We start from the raw sequence: 21,666 nt of genomic DNA on the forward strand, positions 1-21,666 counted from the left end.
TTGAGAAATGGGGAGAAGACTGTGGTAAGCCTCCTTTAAAATAGAGTCCCTGGCCATGCCCTCCAAAGGGTTCCATCAAAGGGGCAAAGGGTACCTGTGAGATGTGTAGATTCAGCCTTGGAGGAAAATGAGATTTCCCCATGATCAGTCTCTTGGGGTAGGAAGATATGATGGAAAAGTCCAAAGAATTCCAAACGCAGTGTAGACTAGGAAAATTGTGAAATGATTCCTCTTTTCTCTTAATACCTTTTTATATCCAGTCTTTTCCAAGTTTTAAAATTTTCTTCCTTCCCAATATCTTTCATATTCATCTTCTCTCTACTCACAGAGCCACTACCCTATGTCAAGCCCTCATCATTTGTATTATCACAGTAGGCTCCAAAATAGTCTTCCAGCCTTTCATCTCTCCAATCCTCAATCCAGCCTCCAAGATGTTACTAAAATAATATTTTTCAGTGATAGGTCTGAGGACATCACTCCCCTGTTTAAGAAGCTCTTGTGATTTCCTGTTGTCTCTAAGATAAAGTACAAATTCTTCTTTTTGGCATTTAAAGACCTTCCCTCTCTGGCTCCAGTCCATCTTCTAGACTCATTTCAGATGACTCCCCCTCACATACTCTGTTCCAGCCAAACTGAAATTTGAGGGGTCCCTTTTGTATAATACTTAATCTTCTGCCTTTATTCCTTTTCATATGCTTTCTCTGATGTGTAGAATATACTCCTTCCCCTGTGCCTCTTAGAAGCTCTGTCACCATTAAGACTCAGTTCAACTGTCACTTAAAATGTGAGGCTCTTCCTGAGTCTCTATTGGATCTACTATTGGTACCATCTCATTTCAATTTTAATTTATGAATCTGTGTATGTTTTTCTCACTCTCCCCTACCCCAAGTCAAGTGTAAGTTCTACAAGGGCGGGGATTATTATATTTTAGTCTTTGTCTTTCTAATCCCTCATATGGTCTCTGGTTTTCAGCACTACTTGCTGAATTTGAATTTCACAAGATCATAAATTCATCGTTGAAAGGGACCTCAAAGACCATTTATTCCAAAATTCTCTTTTAATAGAGGTGGAAACCAAGGCTTTGGGGGGTTAAATGTCTTGTCCATGGTCACAGAGGTAGTATTATAGATGGGATTTGGGGGCAGCTGGGTGACTCAGTGGATTGAGCGTCAGGCCAAGAGACAGGACATTCTGTGTTCAAATCTGCCGTCAGACACTTCATAGCTGTTTGACCCTGGCTGAGTGTACCCTAATTGCCTAGTCCTTACTGCTCTTCTGCCTTAGAACCAAGACAGAAGGTCAGAGTTTAAAAAAAAAGTAAATGGGGGGCAGCTGGGTGGCTCAGTGGATTGAGAGCCAGGCCTAGAGACAGGAGGTCCTAGGTTCAAATCTGGCCTCAGCCACTTCCTAGCTGTGTGACCCTGAGCAAGTCACTTGACCCCCATTGCCTAGCCCTTACCACTCTTCTGCCTTGGAGCCAATATATAGTATTGACTCCAAGACGGAAGGTAAGGGTTTAATTAAAAAAAAAAATATATATATATATAATAAATAAGATTTGCATCAATGTCTTCTTATTCCAAAGTAGTACTCTTTTTTGCTATACCTTACTCCTTCCTATCAATCTATTCACCATCATTAGCCATGTGTATAAGATTTATGAGTGTACTTTAATGTTAATGAATTGAAAACATGAAATATATTTCTGTAAGAAACAATGGCCATAGCATTGAGATGAGATGTCATAGGTATGTGTGTCTCTATCTCTGCGTATGTGTAAGTATGTGTGCGCGCACATCTATGCGGCATTTGTTTTCCACCATTGCAATTATATTAGAGAAGCACTATAAAAGTTGGGAGCAGGAAGCAAAACCAGAAGATGGAATACAAATTTGGCTCAAATAACAAATATTATTTGCAGCCTGTGACACTTGGCAACTTCAAAGCTATCAATATGAATAACAGCTTTTCCGCCTTCTTTTGGCAATTCACTTAGGTCAGAAATTTGCAGTATTGATTAAAAATTACCTAAATTCTTTTATTCTGGAGAACTTTACAAAATTTGAGTTTTAGATACTGTAACAACCCCCTGAAGCCTGAGCATTTATATTTTAAGTTTGCTTCTCAAAATTGAGTCATAGATGTTACATTTCAAGCCAGCTGAAGGTTTGATTATTCTACACTTCACTGCTTTTAAAATTCCAGTTGCTATAACAACTTTGATATTTCTTTATTATTTTTAGCACTTCAGTTGCCATAACAATAAATATCACTTTTTAAAAATGAAATAATTTTCTTTTCATTTCTTCTTTAATAAAGGAAACCATCCTTTTCAATTACAACTTTTTTTATGTCAACCCATCAATTAAAATTTGACCATAAATAAATTTGCAGTCTTTTTAGCAGTCAAATCCTGATGCTGTCACTGCTTGTGTTATTTTGGGCAAGTGACTTTAGGGCAGGGAGTTCCACTTTTTCAGCCATAAATAAGGAAAGTTATACTGTGAAATTCCTGGGATCTCTTCTAGCTTGTCCCCTAGTCCATGCTTATTTGCCCTCAGTAATGATAAATATCCATCATCAAACTTTTAACAAATAACAAGAACATATATGGAGATGTAAAACTTACGTAAACACACACACACACAAGATAATTTGAGGACAGAGGAAGTCTAAAAGCTGGGTGGACCACTTGTATCCTCCACCTCTCTTCATAGTACATGTCTTCTATTTTGACAGGCTGGCCTCTCTCCCTGAAATTCAATCCCCCCTCACCTCTACCCTTGTAGAATCCTTAGTTCATCAAGTGAGATCTTTTATCTAAAACTTTCTTGATCAAGCAATAAGCATGTATTAAGCACCAAGGTATATACCAACTTGCACTGACACTTAGTAGGTTCTTACAAAATCATAAAAATCAGACTCCTATGAATTTTTTTCAAATAAGTGGAGATTTTATTCTTGCTGACATTAATCTCTTTAAGCTATAAACACAATAGTGGATAGCCATAGTTAATTGAATTATATCTAGAACAATAGTATATCGGCTCAGAAGGAATGCATTTTAAAAATAAAGAGTATTAATTTGGATGCATGGACTTGATCAAATAATGATATCTTTTAGTGCTTTAAGGTTTATAGAATGATTTGTGCATAGTACTTATAGAATGTAGAAAGTTCTAGCATTATTGTCATCATTTTATAGCTTACTAAACAGAGGTTTGGGAAAGTTAAATTTCTTTTCCACCATTCCAGAATAAAGTGATAGAATCAGAATCCAGAGTTAGGAGTTTGACTTGGTGACTTATTGGATTTGGAGAGACTTTGAGAGAGACTAGATTGAGTTCCAAGGCTGAAGATCTGGATGAGTGGATGTGCCCTCCAGCAGAAATGGGGAAATCTGGAGAAGAGATGCATTTTTTAGGAAATAGAAACTCTATTTTGGATGTGTTTTGGTTTAAGAGCCCTATAGGATATCTAGTTGGAGATGTTAAGGAAGCTTCTGGAAATGTGACATTGGAATTTAAGAGAGAGATTAGGGGTGTGTGTGTGTGTGTGTGTGTGTGTGTGTGTGTGTGTGTGTGTCCATCCCATAGAGCTAAGGATTTACACATTATTGTATTTAGTTCTTGTTTCTTTGTTTCTGATCATAGATTTATTATGAGATTTATAACCATACTCATTGGTGGCCTTTTAAATTTGAGACTGTGTTAAGCATTGTTATTACTTTTGGCAAACATACAGAATTTAAATATATATGTTTTAGGAAGATGTGATGAGAGGGTAGTAAACAAATAGACAGATGAAAGTATGGTTTCTAAATCCAAAATAACATTAAATAAGTCTTAATGTTTTCATAGAAGACTCAGTGTTTTCTAAATGATACCAGATCATTCACATGTGAGATTTAGTTTAATGATGTAACCAAAACCAAAAGTGATATTAAAACCCATCTTTAGAGAAAACAAATAATGCATATTAAAAGTAAACAATACCTGGGAAAAACTTTAGGCATCAAAGTTTGTCCTCCATAAGATTTTACCCTGTATAGTGCTTTTTATGCTGCCAAAACTTCAGCTTTGAAAAAAATTACATATTTTAACTTCTAGCCCTTTCTGCACTAAGAAATAATTAAATCAATCAATCAATCCCCAAACACTTAAGTACTTACTACTCACCTGTCTCTGTGCTAACTAATGGTACAAATAAAAAAGGTTAAAAACAGTTCTTGCTCTCCTAGAGCTCACAGTTTAATGGGGGGAACATATGATTAACCAGGACCATAAAGACATATTCTTCTTTGATGGAGAAGGTTCTAGTAACTGGGGAGGGGGTTACTAGGAAAGGCATCCTAAAGCAGGTGTTTGAGCTAAGTCCTGAAGGCAGTTGCTGGGCACTGTGAGATGCAAATGTGAGAAGGATTAGCATTTCAGGCATGAGGCCAGAGAAGGATGGAGTGCTTGCTATGTGTGTGAACATCAAGTAGATGCCTATGGCTATAGAGTGAGTCGGTGAGCATGGAGGATAAGAAGCCTGTTAAGGGAGGGAGGGTCCAGATGATGAAAAGCAGATCCTGGAAGTCACAGGGAGCCCCACCAGGTTTTGAGTGTGTTTTCATGGTGTGTGGGGAGAAGGGGGCTGACATAGCTTTAGGGATATCACTTCGGCAGCTGTGTAGAAGAGGAATTGAAGAAGGGAGAGAGAAGTCAGGGAGATCAAGTAAAAGGCTATTCCTGTAGTCAGGCAAGTCATGATGAAGGCCTTAGCTAGAGTGGGAGCAATTTGAGAAGGGTATGCATATGAGGGAAGTTGCCAAGATGTGGTAATAGACTGGGTGATTGAGAGTAAGGAGCAGAGGATGAAGTTGCTTTTGTGAGCTTTGGTCACTTGGAGCATGTTGGTACCTTTGATAGTTACAGGGAAGTTCAGGAGGATTTGTAGGAAAATTGATGAGTTCTGTTTCAGTATTAGATTGGAAAACCATGTCAGCATTTCTGGAGTGCTTCATTTTTTTTTAAAGGGTAAGCCTCTTTCGTGACTGTCAAAAGAATATTCTTTCTCCCTGGTTTGGCTCATTTGACCAAGTGGTATGACTAATCTAGGCCTGAGATCATAGCTAGCCAGGGCAGTTCCAAACAGTTTTTAACTGGAATTTAACAGTGATTTCTTTCTCACTTGGACATCTAACTTGTGTCTGAGATGTTGTCTGTAAGTACAAATGCTGACCCCTGAGCCAGGTATACTGAGACTGTGTGAAAGCAGGCACAGACTAAATGCTTTTTCTCTTCCCACTCTTATCAAAGGCCTTTTAGGACTTTCAATAGACCTCTCTCTCATCCTCAATGGGACTTTACTTCAACAGGTTTCCAGTATTCTTCTTAAAATGCTCTATTCTAGCATGACACAATTTTCTGGGCATTTCTTGAAAGCCATTTGGGTGATTTTAGGTGACTGGCTTTGTGCTGGTCAAGGGAATTGTCATTTTGTAAGGGCATTTGGGATGCTAAGAGGTTGGGAAAAGTTTTAATGTGGGAGAGGCCCTCCTAATTGGCTTTTAATCACTTTTTCCAGACTTAAATCCACTTAGGAATTTAAATTTCTACTTTGTTAAAAAAATAATTAATACGTAGCAGTTTAGTTCACTAGAGCTTAGACATTATGCTTGTAGGGGCAAGGATTCTGGATTTGGAGTTATTGCCCTTAGCTAATACCTGGTTCTAATTCTTATTACCTGTGTGGCCTCAGGCAAGCCACTTATCCTGTTTAGTTCCCAGTTTCCTCAGTATTAAAATGATTAGGTTAGAGTAAATGAACTACAAGATCCCTTCCAGATATAATTCTATGTTCCTGTGACTTCAATTCAGTAAACATTTATTAGGTGGCATAATAGACAAAGTGCTAAGTTTAATAGCCAGGACCATAGACACTTATAAGCAATGTGGCTATTCAGTTCACTTAACCTCTGTCCATCTCAGTTTCTTCATCTGTAAAAAAAAAAAAAGTTTAATAATAACCCTCCCACTTGATATCTGTTAGTCAATCTTAATTAATTAGCTTTTAGGATTGGGTGTTTACTAAGATGGTACAGTGAAAACAATTGGTACAAAACATCCTTCCAGAAGCCTGAGACTTGCTCTTCAGCCAGTCATTTGGTAAGTATTTATTGTATCTATTGGAGGCTAGGCACCATGCTAAATGCTGGGGGAAAGTAGACCTAAGCTTAGCATGTACACATATGGCAAAAGGAGTCAACTGACAAAGCCCAAAAGTCCTTTTTGTTGAAGTCCTCAAAATGTTCCCCAAAAAGTTTGGGAAAACTTTTCCACTAGGTTCACTGTAGCATCTTGAGTCATCTTTACTCATTTCCTATAGCTTTGTCTTGGCCCCTAATGTAGACTTTGCTATTGTTCCAAGGATGCTGAATGGAAGACAGGAAATTTCTCAATCCTCCAGTCTTCAAACTTTTCAAGATCTTTCTCTAACCCAAGGATAGGGCTGCACCCTAGGCTGAGGCATCTTTCATGCCTTCAGGTGATTCCTCCTCAGGGGTAGCTCTCTTTTGTTGTACTATAGCATTTGGCAGGCTGAAAGGAATAAAATAATTTTCTCTTTCCAAACATAATATTTCAGTGAATTAAATGAATATTCAAAAATTTCATGACTCTTGGGGAAATAAAGAGATTAAGATAAGTTAACTAGATCCTTGATTTGGATGTGGAATTTAAAGCTATTTAAAAATTTTGAAGTTTAGATTTTATTCTGGTGAGCATTATGTCCTCTAAGTGAATCCCCCCAAAATAGCAACCTGTCCAAAAAGTGTGCTGATGCTTCCTCTCTCCATTTTAGTTGCAAGTACTTCACCCACACAAATTATTCTAGTGCTTCAATCATTTAAGGAAATGGTCAAGATTTCTAAATTCAGAAACTAGGAAAAGAATATTGTGAAAACCAATCTTTTATACCTTAAGATGTGTGCATACACTGTCTATTTCTTTATTGCTACTTGTTGGACAGCCATGCTCTAATGGTGATTCTATACTGATGAAATGCCTCCAGTTTCGCTATTTCCTCTATTGTTTCTACTCAATATCCGTTTGATCTTTATTCTATTTGTTAAATTGGTTTTATTTGTAGCCCTCAGGGACTCTGTTAATATTCCCTTGAAAGGTTTCTTGGCCCTAATTCACCACCTAGAGAAAGGCTAGGGAAGTTAATAATGAGAGTAATAATTAAAAAAATGACAGTAATTAATATTCAAATAATGTCCACTCTAAACAGATTCCTGGAATTTGAATGTAACTATAAGTTAAGATCCATGTATAAAATGGCTAAAAATAACTGAGAGAAGAAAAGAAAATGATATTAGATTTGAAGTAGAAAGGATCATTTAAGGAAAAGAAGTGAAAGAATTAATTAGGAGTCCCAGAAGCATTCCCAGGAGAATATTGGTAGGGCAGATGGAAAAACCCCACTGAATCTGGAGTTTCAGGACCTGAGTTCACTTCCCTGTTCTGCCATTTATTAGTTGTATGAGTTTGAGCAAGTCTCTGGGATGTGGTTTCCTCCTTTGTAAAATGGTAGTTTGGAATAGATCACTAAGATCTCTTTTAACATTAAATCTAGAATCCATTTTGTATTTAGAGTAGTGTACCATCCCAAAATTACCATTGAAATGGATTTTTTCTCCTTGCATTTAGAAGTGCATATAATATAGACTGTTAAATTGCTTTTCATTCTGTTATACAAGGTGTCCCAAAAGTCTTCGTGTAGTTAAAACCCTCATGCAAATCTAAGTCATTTAGTAGTTTATTTTCATATTTTTCCAATGTGAGAAACAAAGTCATATAGATTCTTGTTAGTGATTAAGGGCATAATGTTTTAAAAGTTATGTAATGAGTATATATTTTAGTTAATTTATTAGACTTGTAGATTTTTAGTGGGAAAGGGACTGAAGAAATTATATAGTTCAACATCTTCCTTTTACAGATGAGTAAACTTCAATAAATTGTTGAGAGACACAGTCAACAATTAAACAACAATTTAATAGGCATCTACTGTTTGGCTGTCACTATTAGGCACTTGGGATACAAGGACAAAAACAAGCATTCCTCACCTGCAGCTCCTGATGTGGGGAGGAGACAATATATTTGTATATAGGTACCTAGAAAATTGACAAGACAACTAGATGAGAAGACATTTGTATCTCTGGGGATAAGAAGCCTGAAAAGACTTGATGTAAAGATGGTGTCTGAGCCAACTTTTGAAGGAAATTCTGTAGAGGCAAAATTGAAGAAGTATATCATTGACTTGAAAGAACACCAAGATAAGACAGGAAAACAGGAGGTAGAAGGTGTTGTATAGGGAATAGCAGCAAAACCTGAACTTCAGAATATGGGAAGGGAGGTGGGAGGAATATCCAACAAGACTGGAAAGGGAGATGGACACCAGGACATAAAAGGCTATTAAGACCAAAAAGAGCAGTTGATATTTAATCATAAAGGCAATAGGGAGCCATTGAACTTTATTGAGTAGAGGAGTGACATGGTCCCACCTGAAGTTTAGGAAAATCACCTTAGCAGTTGTGATGAGTATAGATTGAAGGGAGGAGAGACCTGAGGGAGAGAGATCCCAAGGAGGTTGGTAGTCTTGCTGAGAGGTGCTGAAGACCCACTTGAACCAGGGATGGTGAATATGTAAGTAAAGAGAATAGGACATATGAGAGAGAAGGGACTCGATTTGGCAACTGATTATTTATATGGGGTGAAGGACCTGTGAATCTGTAAAGATTGAGAACAGACCATAATAGGATCTTGTGGATAGAGAAGAGACCCTAATAGGATCCTGCAGTCTGATGGAGAGGCTAGCCTGGGGGCAGGGAAGAGTCAGCTGAGGATTCTGGGAAAGAGAACTGACAGCTGAGAGAATTCTGAGCAATGGACACTTCAGCCTTGGAAGATACCAGAGAATAGCTTTTTCCTGAGGGTCAGGGAAGATATCTGAAACTTCGGGAGGGAGGAAAAACCTGATTTCCTTCTTGTGTATCTGTCTCCAGCTTGAAATCCTTCACAACCTCCCTTCACTTATCTCCTGCTACTCAAGTCTGATAAGAAGTCAGTTGGACTCTAGTCAGAGCTAATCTGCCGTTTACTTTTGGGTCTCCCCCTTTTCTGCTTTCCATTGGATAGATTTATAGAGATATTACTTTAAACTAGTGTCATGCAAGAAAATAAGAAGCAAGGTGTTGGGGAAAAAAGGCTTGAGGCACAAAGGCTCTGGCCAAAGACCTTTGAAAACCAACTACTGGAAAATATAGTTGTTAAGGCATCCCTTATCCCTCCATCCTACTGCCTGGCCCCTCTAACCCCCTTGTTTCCTGTCTCTTCAAATAAATTTCGGTTTATGTCAGTTGAGTTTGGTTGAGGTTTTCATAAGAAGATAGAGGTTGGATGAATAGTGAACAAGACCAAAGTAAGTCTTGTTTCATCTGTAACAAGCAAAGATTCAGCTTGTCACTGAGCTTTATAGAGAAGGGTTCAATAACAAAAAACCCTTGATCTTGAAAGGACTGTCTGGGAAAGAACATCCTTTCCAGCAGTGGAGCCCACATTGAAGACTCAGCGATATAGTTTGTGGAGTATCTTTGGGAAGAGAGGTAGACAGATTCCTCTTGTCTTTCTCTCTCTGAGTAAGCCAAAGCTCTAAGTCACTGGACCTTGGGGAAGGAGAGACACAGCCCCTTTCCTCAGACCTTTTAGTTTTTCCTCACATCCCTTTTCCTTCACATCTCCCTTCAACCTCTCACTGGAGAAACACATCCATTCAGTGGGTTATAACCTTTGTTCACCCCTCTCCATTAGTAAGAGAGGAGAGTCTCAGTCCCCTTTCTCCTCCTCTTTTACAAATCTGGGTGTGCTTGGAAGAATATTTTTAAGTAGTGTAGTCAGGATTTGAACTCAAGTCTTCTGACTGAGTGGAGTGATCATTCCACCATATAAAACTGCAGAGTTGCTCAAGTTTCATCATTTTATGTTTTTGTAACTCAGACTAAAAACAAGTTCTCAGCAAATTTTTTGTCCATGTTTTTGTCTACAAGTTCCACTCTTTCTTGCCTTTCAATTCACAATTTGAATATTTAAGGCTTCTGAAACTGAAGAAAAGGAAATCCAGATAGATTTGGTTTGGGATGTCTCTCTGAATGCCAAAAATGAAACTTGTTCCCTTTAAAATAATTCTTTCTAGGTGTTTGTTCTCACAATGAAGATATTTGCTTTCACTTCTAAATTCACCATCTATTCTGCATTTTGTCTCTATTTTATCTCATTGTAACTGTATCTGATATTTCTTTTAAACTACAGAGTAGAACAAAAAATGAAACTATTTCAAAGGTCTGTAACCAAAAGGAAAAACACATTGTCTCTGACATATAGATTAAAGTCATTTTTTTATGAACAAAGGAATGAAAAACCTTTTGTAAAAAACATTTGTTTTCTTAAAAGACCCCTATGTTCTTCTGTAATTTTGCTACCCATCTCAATGGTTGCAGTGACTCTTTTCTGTCCTTCATTTCCCCAATTTTGAAAATTCTAAACTTAAGACATTAAAGACAAGCATTTCTTCTTTCCTAATTCACTTCCAAACATGAATTGTTGAACCCAAACCGCAACATATTCAGAATAGTATGTGTTTGAATCCAAAGTGAAAATAGATGTTAAGCATCTCTGTGGATCATATGAAAAATTCTTTTGAACTTTTTGTACTCTTAGTCACAGGGAGGTGAACTATTAGCAAATGATTTAGGGGAAATTTTGAAGTTTTCAGCTCATGCTGCAAAGATTTTTTCCCCCTTCCACTTAACCCTTTTCCTTCTGCTTGATCTTAAACATTTCACAGGCAAGACTTTTGTACAGAAGAATTAGCTTGGGATATTAACTCTATTGTATTCTATCTTTATTGTTGGGTAATTTAAATATCAAACTTCAGCAGGGATTGACAGGAGGAATTGACTGTGTTTGGGGGCAATATGTAAATGATCAATTTCTATTCATCAAAATATAACCCCTTTCAGAGAAGGAAAATAAATCGCCCCCATTAGCTTAGGTTTATGAAGGTTTGGCATATTTAATAATTAATAAGTATTTTCTGCCAATAAGGATTAAATTTCTGCTGACTTATTTCTTTAGCCTGTGTCCCTCATAGTACCATCGTGATAGTTTCTTTGTGAGGTTTAAAGGTGCATGCACAGATATTTTCGTGAGCTGTTAATCCATAGGGCAGAATGTTGTAAAAGTGTTAGATGGGAAGTACCCCTGGAAGTTCTGACATGCCATTAATATATTATAAGCATTGGTCAGTTCCATTGTCTTCATTTGTCATTCTTGATCGCAGCTTGCCATGTAAGGCTATAAGCCTGCATGTGCCTGGCAACTGTTACCTAGTGACAGTTTCAGCTGCAATAGCCATTGGCTGGGCTGTTGATTGGGGCAGAAGGACCGAGTCACCTTTCTGATGGGGAGCTGTTCTGCATCAGCTCAGGGTGATGAGAAGGAGGCGCAGGGGCTCAGGTGCAGGCAATAATCCAGAGAGCGCGACTGTGAAGTGAAGAATCGCTACAGCCTCCTTGTAACTGCATCACAGTCAATCGGACTTCTAAATCAGGCTGCACAGCACAGCAGCTGATTAGAGGGGATCTAGGTGAGAAGCGTTGCCTTATGCTTGTAACGAGAGAAGCCCAAAGTGATTCCTTTGAAAGAGAAGAAATTGGCTCCTGCCAGTGGGAAATGCGTGGTGAGGAGCATCCTGTGGATGGTAGAAAAGAATAAAGCATAAGGACTCCCCTCTATGGCTTGGTGATGTATCCGAGAAAAGAACTTTAAAAAGAATGCTTTCTATTAAACTGCTGCATCAGGGCTAGAGGAAATGCTTTATTTCTAGTGCATGAGATTCCTTCAGAAAGCACAGTGACAACTAACAAAAGGATCTCTGAGGCGCTAGTACTTTTGAGAGGACTTTCAGCACAATATCTGAATGACCTTGGAAACCTTTCTCTTTGGATCGCTTTGTCCGTCCGACCAGCCCTGCCTGATTTCCAGCATTTCCTACTCTAGGATTTAAATTTGCCTCGATGCTTTGGGGACATTTACAAACAAGACTATCTCGTAATCTGCCTAATGGCCCCCGCACTAATTGAGCATTTCCTCAAAATAGAACGCAGAAAGAAAAGAAGCATTTTCTTAACATATGGCTGTTCTGTAACGGCAAATGTAATAAACGAGGTAATTTTCCGATCCTAGGAAAGCTAGTTGCTGAAGTCATTATTTGATATGCTAATCATCTAGGGAAGAGAGACCAGGTAGAGCAGCCTAGAAGATGAAGATCTGACAGAAAATAACTGAGTAGTAAACAATGGCAGCGTTTCTAGTCAAATCAGCATTTTGTTAGCGGCAGAGTAGAATGCAGTCTGAAGTTTCTATTATTGTTTGGGGCTTTGGAAATGATTATTGAGTTGTTGCAAAGGTGAAAAATAGCATTAATTGAGCCATGCACTTTATTGTCCTGATTCATTATATGGAAAGAGACGGACCAGCTAATGAAAAATATTTTCAGTTACCAAGATTGAGATTGAATGCAAGGTTGATTTTTGAGGGGGGGAGGTGGATAGGGGAGAGCCTAAAAATGCTGCTGCTGCCACTGCCACCCCTACCAGGAAAGGACTAAAATTGTTTAAACGGAAAACCGACTTAAAACTTTGTGGGTTCATCTTATTGGGGGAATGTGAACTGATTGCACATTATCTGCTTCCCTGGAGATGTTTTGTTTTCCTCTCCTACAGTTGGAGGACAAACGTTTTTTCTCCCCTTCCATTCAGCCTCTAAAGACAATCCACTCTTTTCGGATCCAAGTAGTGTTGAGTCTTTGGGAATTAACCTTGACAAGAATGTTTTTCTTACCTCTTTAATGAAAGGATGGATCATGGGAATGAGACAGGAATTATCATCTGGAGAACAAATCCCAAAGGCATTGCATGCTAGAGGGAACTTTTGCTAGGTTTCCAACTAAAAGATGTTACTAACCTCCTGACATTTTAATGATTTAAATGAATCTAAAACATTCATTCACTTCATATCACTTCTGATCAAGGAAGCCCAAGTCCTAGAAAGACTTTTGTCCTTTTCTCATTATCTCTAGTGGATCCCAAAGAAATTGCCTTTCTCAGGAGAATAAACAGTCCTCAAAAGCTTTTTCCTTTCCCATCCTATTCCCTTGATGACTGAAATGAAAAGAAAACAAAATGCCTTTCATTTTCCATAGTGCAAGATAAAGAATCTGTTGGTTTTTTTTTTTTAGAAGTGCCTTGTGTTTGTTAAAGATAGTTTGAGAGCACTGGAGGGAGCTAATCGGTGGCCTTCTTTTCACCTCCTTCCTAGCTCCTTTCCCCCCCACGGCTGAAGTGTGTCAGTGCTGCACTGATGCCGATGAAGAGACTTGAGCAGTTCTGGAAAGCTAATCTGTGACAGAAGCAATTGGCAGTGTCAGCAGAGACAGAGGCTGAGCCACCAAAGTGCAGAGGTTAGCAGATGTCAGGCAGGTCGCCACTGGACTGCTGTTGTCCTGGACGCAGGGTTTCCTAATCCCAAACCATGAATGAGTCCAGCAGGTTGACTGAACCAAGGGCTCACAACATGAGCTTTGGCAATGTGTCTGAGCATCACTCCTGTCCACTGGGATTTGGCCACTACAATGCAGAGGATGTCTGCATCCTGGAGACGGTCATTATTGTCCTGCTGACTTTCTTAATCATTGCTGGGAATTTCACTGTCATTTTTGTCTTTCACTGTGCTCCACTTTTGCATCATTATACTACCAGCTATTTTATCCAGACCATGGCCTATGCTGATCTCTTCGTGGGAGTGAGCTGCTTGGTTCCCACTCTCTCCTTGCTTAATTATTCCACAGGTGTCCACGAGTCACTGACTTGCCAGGTTTTCGGATATATCATCTCAGTGCTGAAGAGTGTTTCCATGGCGTGCCTGGCTTGTATCAGTGTGGATCGCTACCTTGCCATCACCAAACCTCTTTCCTACAATCAGCTGGTCACTCCTTGTCGCTTGAGGATCTGCATTATTCTCATCTGGATCTATTCCTGCCTGATTTTTTTGCCTTCCTTTTTTGGCTGGGGGAAACCAGGTTACCACGGTGACATTTTTGAGTGGTGTGCCACCTCTTGGCTCACCAATGCCTATTTTACTGGCTTCATTGTTTGTTTACTTTATGCTCCTGCTGCCTTTGTCATCTGCTTCACTTACTTCCACATTTTCAAAATCTGTCGGCAGCACACCAAAGAGATCAATGACCGAAGGGCCCGATTTCCCAGTCATGAAGTTGATGCTGCTGGAGAGACTGGACATAGCCCCGACAAACGCTATGCTATGGTTTTATTCCGGATAACCAGTGTGTTCTACATGCTCTGGCTTCCTTACATTATATACTTTCTTCTGGAGAGCTCCCGAGTCCTGGATAATCCCGCTCTCTCCTTCCTAACTACCTGGCTTGCTATAAGCAATAGTTTCTGTAACTGTGTAATATATAGTCTCTCCAATAGTGTTTTTAGGTTGGGCCTCCGAAGATTATCACAGACCATATGCTCATCTTGTATGTGTTTAAAAGACCAAGACATACAGGACCCCAAGCCCAGAAAACGGGCTAATTCCTGCTCCATCTAAAGAAAACTGCACAGCTAGTCAAGCTTAATCTGAAAGTGCTTTGGAATAGCATTTGACACATCCGGAGATTTTCCACGACAGAAATATTTACTTGAATAGTTCACTATGAAATGACATATAGACTAAAAGCGATTTTTTTTTAATGGAAAAGAAAACTATGGAAAAGAACATAGAAAGGGAATACACAAGAGACATTTATCATGTGAATATGGTTCCTTTGAATTTGTGTGGTGGTAAGAGAAATTTATTAGTGAAAATGAGAATCTCAAATCTTCCACAGGGCATAAAATAACCGGCACATGAAAGTAGGTTCCTCCTGTGTATCTTCCTCCCTCTTTTTAGGAAGTCATTTCTTATTTTTCACCTGTATATAAATGCTACATATTACATATGTAGCGTGGAATAGCCATTTGCATTAAAATGTACTTTTAAAATACAGTAGACTAGCAGGCTATCCACAAACGATCTCTACAAAGCCTATACAGTAAATGTAGCTTAATAACTAGTCACACAACATCCCGGCATATATTTTTACAGTATTTATTGCTGCACAAGTGGTCAGCTAAAAGCAAAAAAATAGAATCATTATTTTTTTTAAAAGGTAGAAGCTTTTTTTCCTGTTTATCAAAGCCTGCTATTATATTCTGTAGCCTCCTCCAAATCTCCTTCTCAGCCCCCCCTCCCTCCCCCTTTTCTGCTGTTCATCTTTTGGTTCCTTATTCCAGAAGTGGATTAGTTAATGAGGGAATTTACTATACAAGCTAATTACAATGTTAATAACCTCTTCCTTCTAAAAAAGCAACCTAGCTGGTTGGGTGGATGGGTGGGTGGGGGAGACGATATTCATTCAACCTATTCCAATAGCTTTTAGAAACATTTCATTCCCCCCCCCCCCCCCCCAATCCTATTAAATAAGTTCTGTGCCTAATATGGTACTTTTAAAAAAATGATAGCTAAAGCTTTTCTCCCCCCTTTTTTCACTAACAAGATTATTCTATTCAGATATAAGAGATAAACCTAGTAGTGAGATACCAGTCTGTGCTAATTTGAATTTTTTTCCTTTTTCAAGTCAAATATTAACCCTTTTATGTTGGGTCTACTACATAGCTTACTATTGTAGTTTCAGGTCCTTTGTGTGAATCCTGCTTGCATATACAGTATTTTTAAAACAAAAAAAAATGTAAATTATATTATGTGGTCTGTGCCTATTGTTTTCATAGCACATTGAATAGGTCAATGCTGCTTTCAGTCTGCAGGATTGAAGTAAAATACACAAAAACAAAAACTTGCTTTAAGAGAAAAATACTTTTTGTGCCGTTGTTAAATAGATATTTATTAGACAAAACTGTGTTCTTGGAGGAGGTGAGACAACAATTTAATTAATTATCAAATACAGGTAAGAGCTTCAGTATTTCCCTTTGTAATGATGATCTGCTTTCAGATTCAGAGATGAACTTATTTTGTAAGTGCATTACATGGGTTTGTGTAATAAATTACTAGGGGTTCAGATGCAGCATGTTTGGGGAGGGTTATTTGGGTGGGAGTTATTGGGAGGAGTGGGGGGAATAAACACAGGGATGTATAAATCTTACTTTTGGCCCAAGCTGCCAGTCTCTCAGATGGATTGAAAAGTGTCTAACTTTGGAGTATTAGACTTGTTAACAGATGCACTATGATTTCCTTGTTTTACCAAAAACAAATACATTGAGTGAATTGTGCCTAGGATTCTTCACATTGGAAGCCAACCATGTTTGCACACCAGTGGTTTGACTTCTCAAAGGTCCCTTTAACATGAACATATTGTTTTAAGATTGTTCTGAACCCCTGTATGTTTTTTAAAATGTAAGAAAGTTAAAAAATAAAGAATAAAATAGTATTATATGTATCCAAATTGGACTTTGCCTCAGTTTAATGAAAACATGTATTTAGAATGACTGACTTGCTTGTTCAGGGATAAGGATTTAATTGTCTTAAATTTTTGTGATTTAGCCACTTTTTGCTTCTGGAAATTCATTCATTGAAGTCTTGGTCCCTGGCACTAGGTAACAAGTTAAAGAACTCCTCTAATGTTGTCTAAATCAAGGAACTTTAATCCTGAAAGTTACTTTGTGTTAGAAACAGAATTCCTTGTGTGTAATTTCTACCTTGGGAATGCATCTTTGTCATATGACTTTGTTGTATTCTGAAAAGAGGGACCTGAGTACTATGATAGAACTTGGCTCTCTCTTTATGATTCCTACCATTAGACCTGTTGCTTCTGCCTTTTCAGGACACTAGAACTGTCCTTTCCAACATACTTCCTCCCAGAACCCCCCCAAATTTTGTACTTTTTCCTTTGAGTGTTTTTTAATTTTAATTTTTTGAGCCAGAACTTCTGAACTTACTGCTCTTTGTTCTTACTCTAAATTTCTGGGTTTTAATCCCTTTCCCAATCCCCAGTAAATACTAAATAGTAGAAGCCCTCATTTGGAGGCAGCTGGGGTAGTACAGTGGATAGAGTGCCAGATCTGGAGTTGGGAGGACTTGGGTTCAAATGTGATCTCAGATACTTCCTACTTGTGTGACCATGGGCAAGTCGTTTAACCCCAGTTGCCTAGCCCTTAATGTTCTTCTTTGATATTTAGTATTAATTCTGAGACTGAAGGTAAGGTTTGTTGTTTTTTTTTAATCCCTCCTTTGCCCATCCCTAAATTATTGTCTCTTCCCCTCACTTTCATGTGAGCATCCCTCTCCTGAGGGTGTTCTGTTGAGCCTAGTTCCCAAGATTGCCAAACTGAAGACCTGTTATGAGCCTTCTTCATTAAGTCCCCCCTCCCTGCTTTTTTTTTCTATAAAGAGAAAAAATGGTTTTCTCCTAAATATAAGGTATATTAGATCAGGGGCTATGAAGCAAGTTACAGGTTTTAATAATATTTCCTAAGATGTTAATTCTAGTCATTTAAATTGCTTATGTGATCCTTTAGTGTGTCCTTCTGTAATAGGAGGATACAAAGTACTGTGAGACTTTTTGATAAAATGCTGAGGGGTTTTTCCTTATTACCATCATTAAGTGGTGTTCCATGGTTGTTATCCACTAGAAATGAGAATAACAACAATGAAATAATGTCACTTGATCCCAACTAAGGATGTGATTCTGGGTTTGTTTTCACCATGCTGATTCTTAGGGGGAACTTGAGTGCCAGTAAGACTGAAAAATGGCAGTCCTTCACTACCTTGAAGCACATAATTGCCATTCAGTGGTATCATGAACTGTGTTGTTTCAGTCCAGATTTTGCAACATTTTATATGAAAGTCTGTGCAGGTTTTAGTGTGGTGGTGGTTGTTGCTAGTAACTTACTAGGGATATGCAAAATATAAACAATTTGCTGTTCACGAAGACAGCCCAGTGCCAGGCATGGTTTTTAGATCCTTCAAGACTATGTGTGGCATGATTACTTATTGTTGAATATTTTATTTCAAATAAATTTTCTAATGTAAGAATTCTAAGAAAAAATTTCTATTTCAAAATGTGGATCATTTAAGGCACAAGATATACTGAATTCTAAATTTGGAGTTAATGAGTGATATTGTTGGAGGAATTTTCACAGGAACACAAAATGGGATAATGGGAAGAGAAACTTTACCAGCCATTTAGCCCATTTCACACCTGAAAAAGAATTCTACCTTGTCCACAACTAGTTGTCATCTGTTCTTTGCTTGGAGACCCATGGTATGGAAGAACACACTACTTGCTGAGGCAGTCCTTTCAACTTTTGTATAACTGTTGTTAAGATAATTTTTCCTTAGTTTAGGCTTAAATGTGCATCTATGCAGCTTTTACCAATTGTTCAAAGTTCTGCCCTCTGGAGCTCAGCAGAATAGTGGAATGCCTCTTTTATTTAACACCCTCAGTTTTTTCAAAAGTTTTCACAGTTCTTGTTTTCTTCCTCAGGGCATCCAACTGTTTATCAGTCTCTTTTCTACAATGTGATGATTAATAAGTACTCCAGTTGTAATTTGATCAGAGTAGAATACAATGAGTCTGTCACCTTCTTAATCTTTTAAGGTATATATGTCTTAATGAAGCATAAGATCAAATTAATGTTTTTGGCTGCCATATTGCTTTATTGGCTCTTTTGAGCTTGCAGTCGTTTTACAAAAAGATGATTGTTGCCTTCTCCCTCTTGTACTTGTGAAGCTTTTTTTTTTTTTAAGTGTAGGCATTTGCTTTCATTTGTATTAAATTTCTTCTTATTTGACCCGTGTTCTAGGCTGTTAATATCATTTTGGTTTGTACTCTCTTATTACTCTGTTGGGTATGTCTCTCAGATTTGTAGCACCTGTTTATTTGATTATTATTCCATTTTGGCTTATATCAAGGCCACTGTTAAGAATGTTTAATAGAGTGCTAAGCACAAATTTTTGAAGTCATAGAGGAAAATATATGTACCTTTGTATCCATGTTTTAGTAAGTCTTCGGTTTCAATTGGTCAGGAGAAAAGACATTTAGTGAGCAGACTGGGAAAATGTAATGTCAGTTATACTTAATGACTTTGCTGTAGCATCATTCCTTTATTCATCAGATAAGGAAGGGAAATTCAGAAACCAAAGTTTTGTTGACGTATGGGCAAATCACTTAATCTTTCTACACTTTTGGTTCCTCGTTAAAAAATGGAATCAACCTCATCTTCTCCTTTGCACTTAACCTAGATTGTGTACCAATTAGTTAAATGAAATTTGAAAAATATTTAGATTCTGTGGGAAGATCCTAATATAATGAAATAAAATTATATCTATCATGAGAACTAGCCTTAAGGTTCATGTTAAAAATTTCAGACAAAAAATGCTACTATATTGATATCATTAGTCATCCAAACTTGGAGATGAAAAACTTGGTAATCTTCCACTTTTTTAGAATCCAACCTTTTTTGGGTGTTTTGTTATGAGCACAATTACCAAGGTATGGGCAATATATTTATTGAATTAATTAATATATTATGGTAAGTCAGATGTGAGAGCATTTCTCTGCTCTCACTTACTGCTAATAGATGATATACTTGGGTTCATGGATCCTTTTGGTTGTTTGTATTTAGTTTTGACCATAATTATATTTTAAAGTTGAAGAGAATTGGGGACAATGGCATATTCAACAAGGAAAACCATAGTCTTTGAGAATAATTTGGAAATAGAAATATATTGTAATTGTAAAGGATTTTCATTTTCAATACTATTTTATCTTACAAAATGGTAATTTCTTCAGATTAGATAAAGTATATCTAAGGCATATATGTAAATAAAGCAATGTAAGATGATAAATGGCAAGATGGTTCTGACGAGAGCAATGTCTAATATTTGATAGGATTCAAAAATCAAAATGTGAACAACAGTTTGTGTGAAACAAATGACATTTCTGAATTTTTAAACTAGCTATTATCTGTAGATTCTGGCTTAAATTAGAAAAAATTTCTTAAAATTATTAATTTAAATTTAAATAAAAAACAAATTCTTAAAATCAGTTTGTAATTTCAACTAGAGCCAAAGTAATAGTATTATTTTTTATTATTAAAAACATAAATGGAATATTAGAAAAAAAATTTTGTTTTACATTTTAATAAGTAACATATACAATAAAAATATATTTGGGAAAAATTGTAGTTGGTAGAAGTAGTGTAAAATTTGTTAACTTTAATCTTTTTTTGAAAGATATTTTATTTTCTTAATTACATGTAATAATACTCTTTAACATATTCTTGGAAATTATAAGACACAAATTGTCTCCTTCCCATCCACTCTTGGAGATGGTAAGCAAATTCATCTGGATATTTTCTGTAATATTAAGAAAAAATTATGTAAATTTCTTGTGGTCAAATGCACTTTTGAAAATAATATTCCTATATATATTTTAAGGGCACCTAAGCAAATATGACTGAATGAGTAGGAATTGTGAGATAACGAAATGTAATCAGGAGACTGTCAGATTTTATATCTTCTTAAGTTAAATAGAATATGAAATTAGTGATCTGTTATTTCCTATATGATGGATTTGTGGGCAGGTGAAGAGAATTGCTATTTGTGGGAAACATTAAAATTAAAGGCAAGTACAGTAACATTTAAAATTTCCTTAAAGTTACATTTTTGAAGCAAAATTTGATTCTGTTTTCAAATAAATTAAACTATTGTTAGAATGACCTGAAGATAGTGATTTTAACTATAGTTCTTTTTGTGCAAGAACCACTGTGTATGCTTGGAATCTTCTTTGTCTGGTTGAAAAGGTTGCCTTTCGTTAGGAGTCTCTTTTTCAAAATATAATTTATGTGGAGGTGAAAAAGTCATGGATAAAAATCAAAATGAAGAATTAAAACTATTCTTTGAGGGGGTTCCCCCCCCCTCACTTCTAGATAAGTATTTAGTTGTTACATAGCCTATATTCCTTGTTACTGGGATCTCAGGAATAGGAAGAAAATCCAATTATATGAAAAGGAAAAAAAAGAGACCTTTTGGAATCCATATACAAGGTGTCCTAACAGTTTTGGTATGATTTTAAGCTATTAAAACCATCAAAGAATAAAACTGAATGAAAGCTTTTGGGACACCCTGAATATGTACCATAATATGTTATGTAATAACAGCATTTGATTGCACTAGCTTTCCTTGATTTTCCTGCCTTCATTATTCCTTCTTTCTTTGTTAATTCAGCAGAGTTCAATACTCATTATTTTACATGTTATTAACATTTATTAGACAGAGCTAAATCGTGAATATATATTCTGTTTTTAATATTTTGGTTGGGGCATCCATTTGCAGAATGGGCACAAATAATGGTGGTTTCGATGCTTTTAGAACTGTCAGTCTACAAAGCAGATTCATACATGACATTAGATTGTGAATCTGTTTTAAGTCTCCATTTTGGTGATAATACATTAGTTTTAATTATTGTAGACCTATTTGAAATATCCAGTGAACCCAT

At 37.0% G+C, this 21,666-nt stretch overlaps 2 protein-coding genes across 6 annotated transcripts in view; both read left to right on the plus strand.

Moving 5' to 3' along the window:
- RABGAP1L (RAB GTPase activating protein 1 like) overlaps positions 1–21,666 on the plus strand; it is a 705,349-nt gene that overhangs the window by 259,897 nt on the left and 423,786 nt on the right. The gene's annotated exons all lie outside the window — the stretch shown is intronic.
- On the plus strand, positions 3,554–16,611 carry GPR52 (G protein-coupled receptor 52). The gene has a single exon (XM_007480831.3). The coding sequence runs from the start codon at positions 13,638–13,640 to the stop codon at positions 14,718–14,720; it is 1,083 nt and encodes a 360-aa protein (XP_007480893.1). The 5' UTR covers positions 3,554–13,637; the 3' UTR covers positions 14,721–16,611.

The sequence above is a fragment of the Monodelphis domestica genome, chromosome 2 (genome assembly GCF_027887165.1).
Source record: "Monodelphis domestica isolate mMonDom1 chromosome 2, mMonDom1.pri, whole genome shotgun sequence".
NCBI classification, from domain to species: domain Eukaryota; kingdom Metazoa; phylum Chordata; class Mammalia; order Didelphimorphia; family Didelphidae; genus Monodelphis; species Monodelphis domestica.

Excerpts from the sequence above, each read along its gene's own strand:
- GPR52 (XM_007480831.3), top strand. The coding sequence starts at position 13,638 with ATGAATGAGTCCAGCAGGTTGACTGAACCAAGGGCTCACAACATGAGC.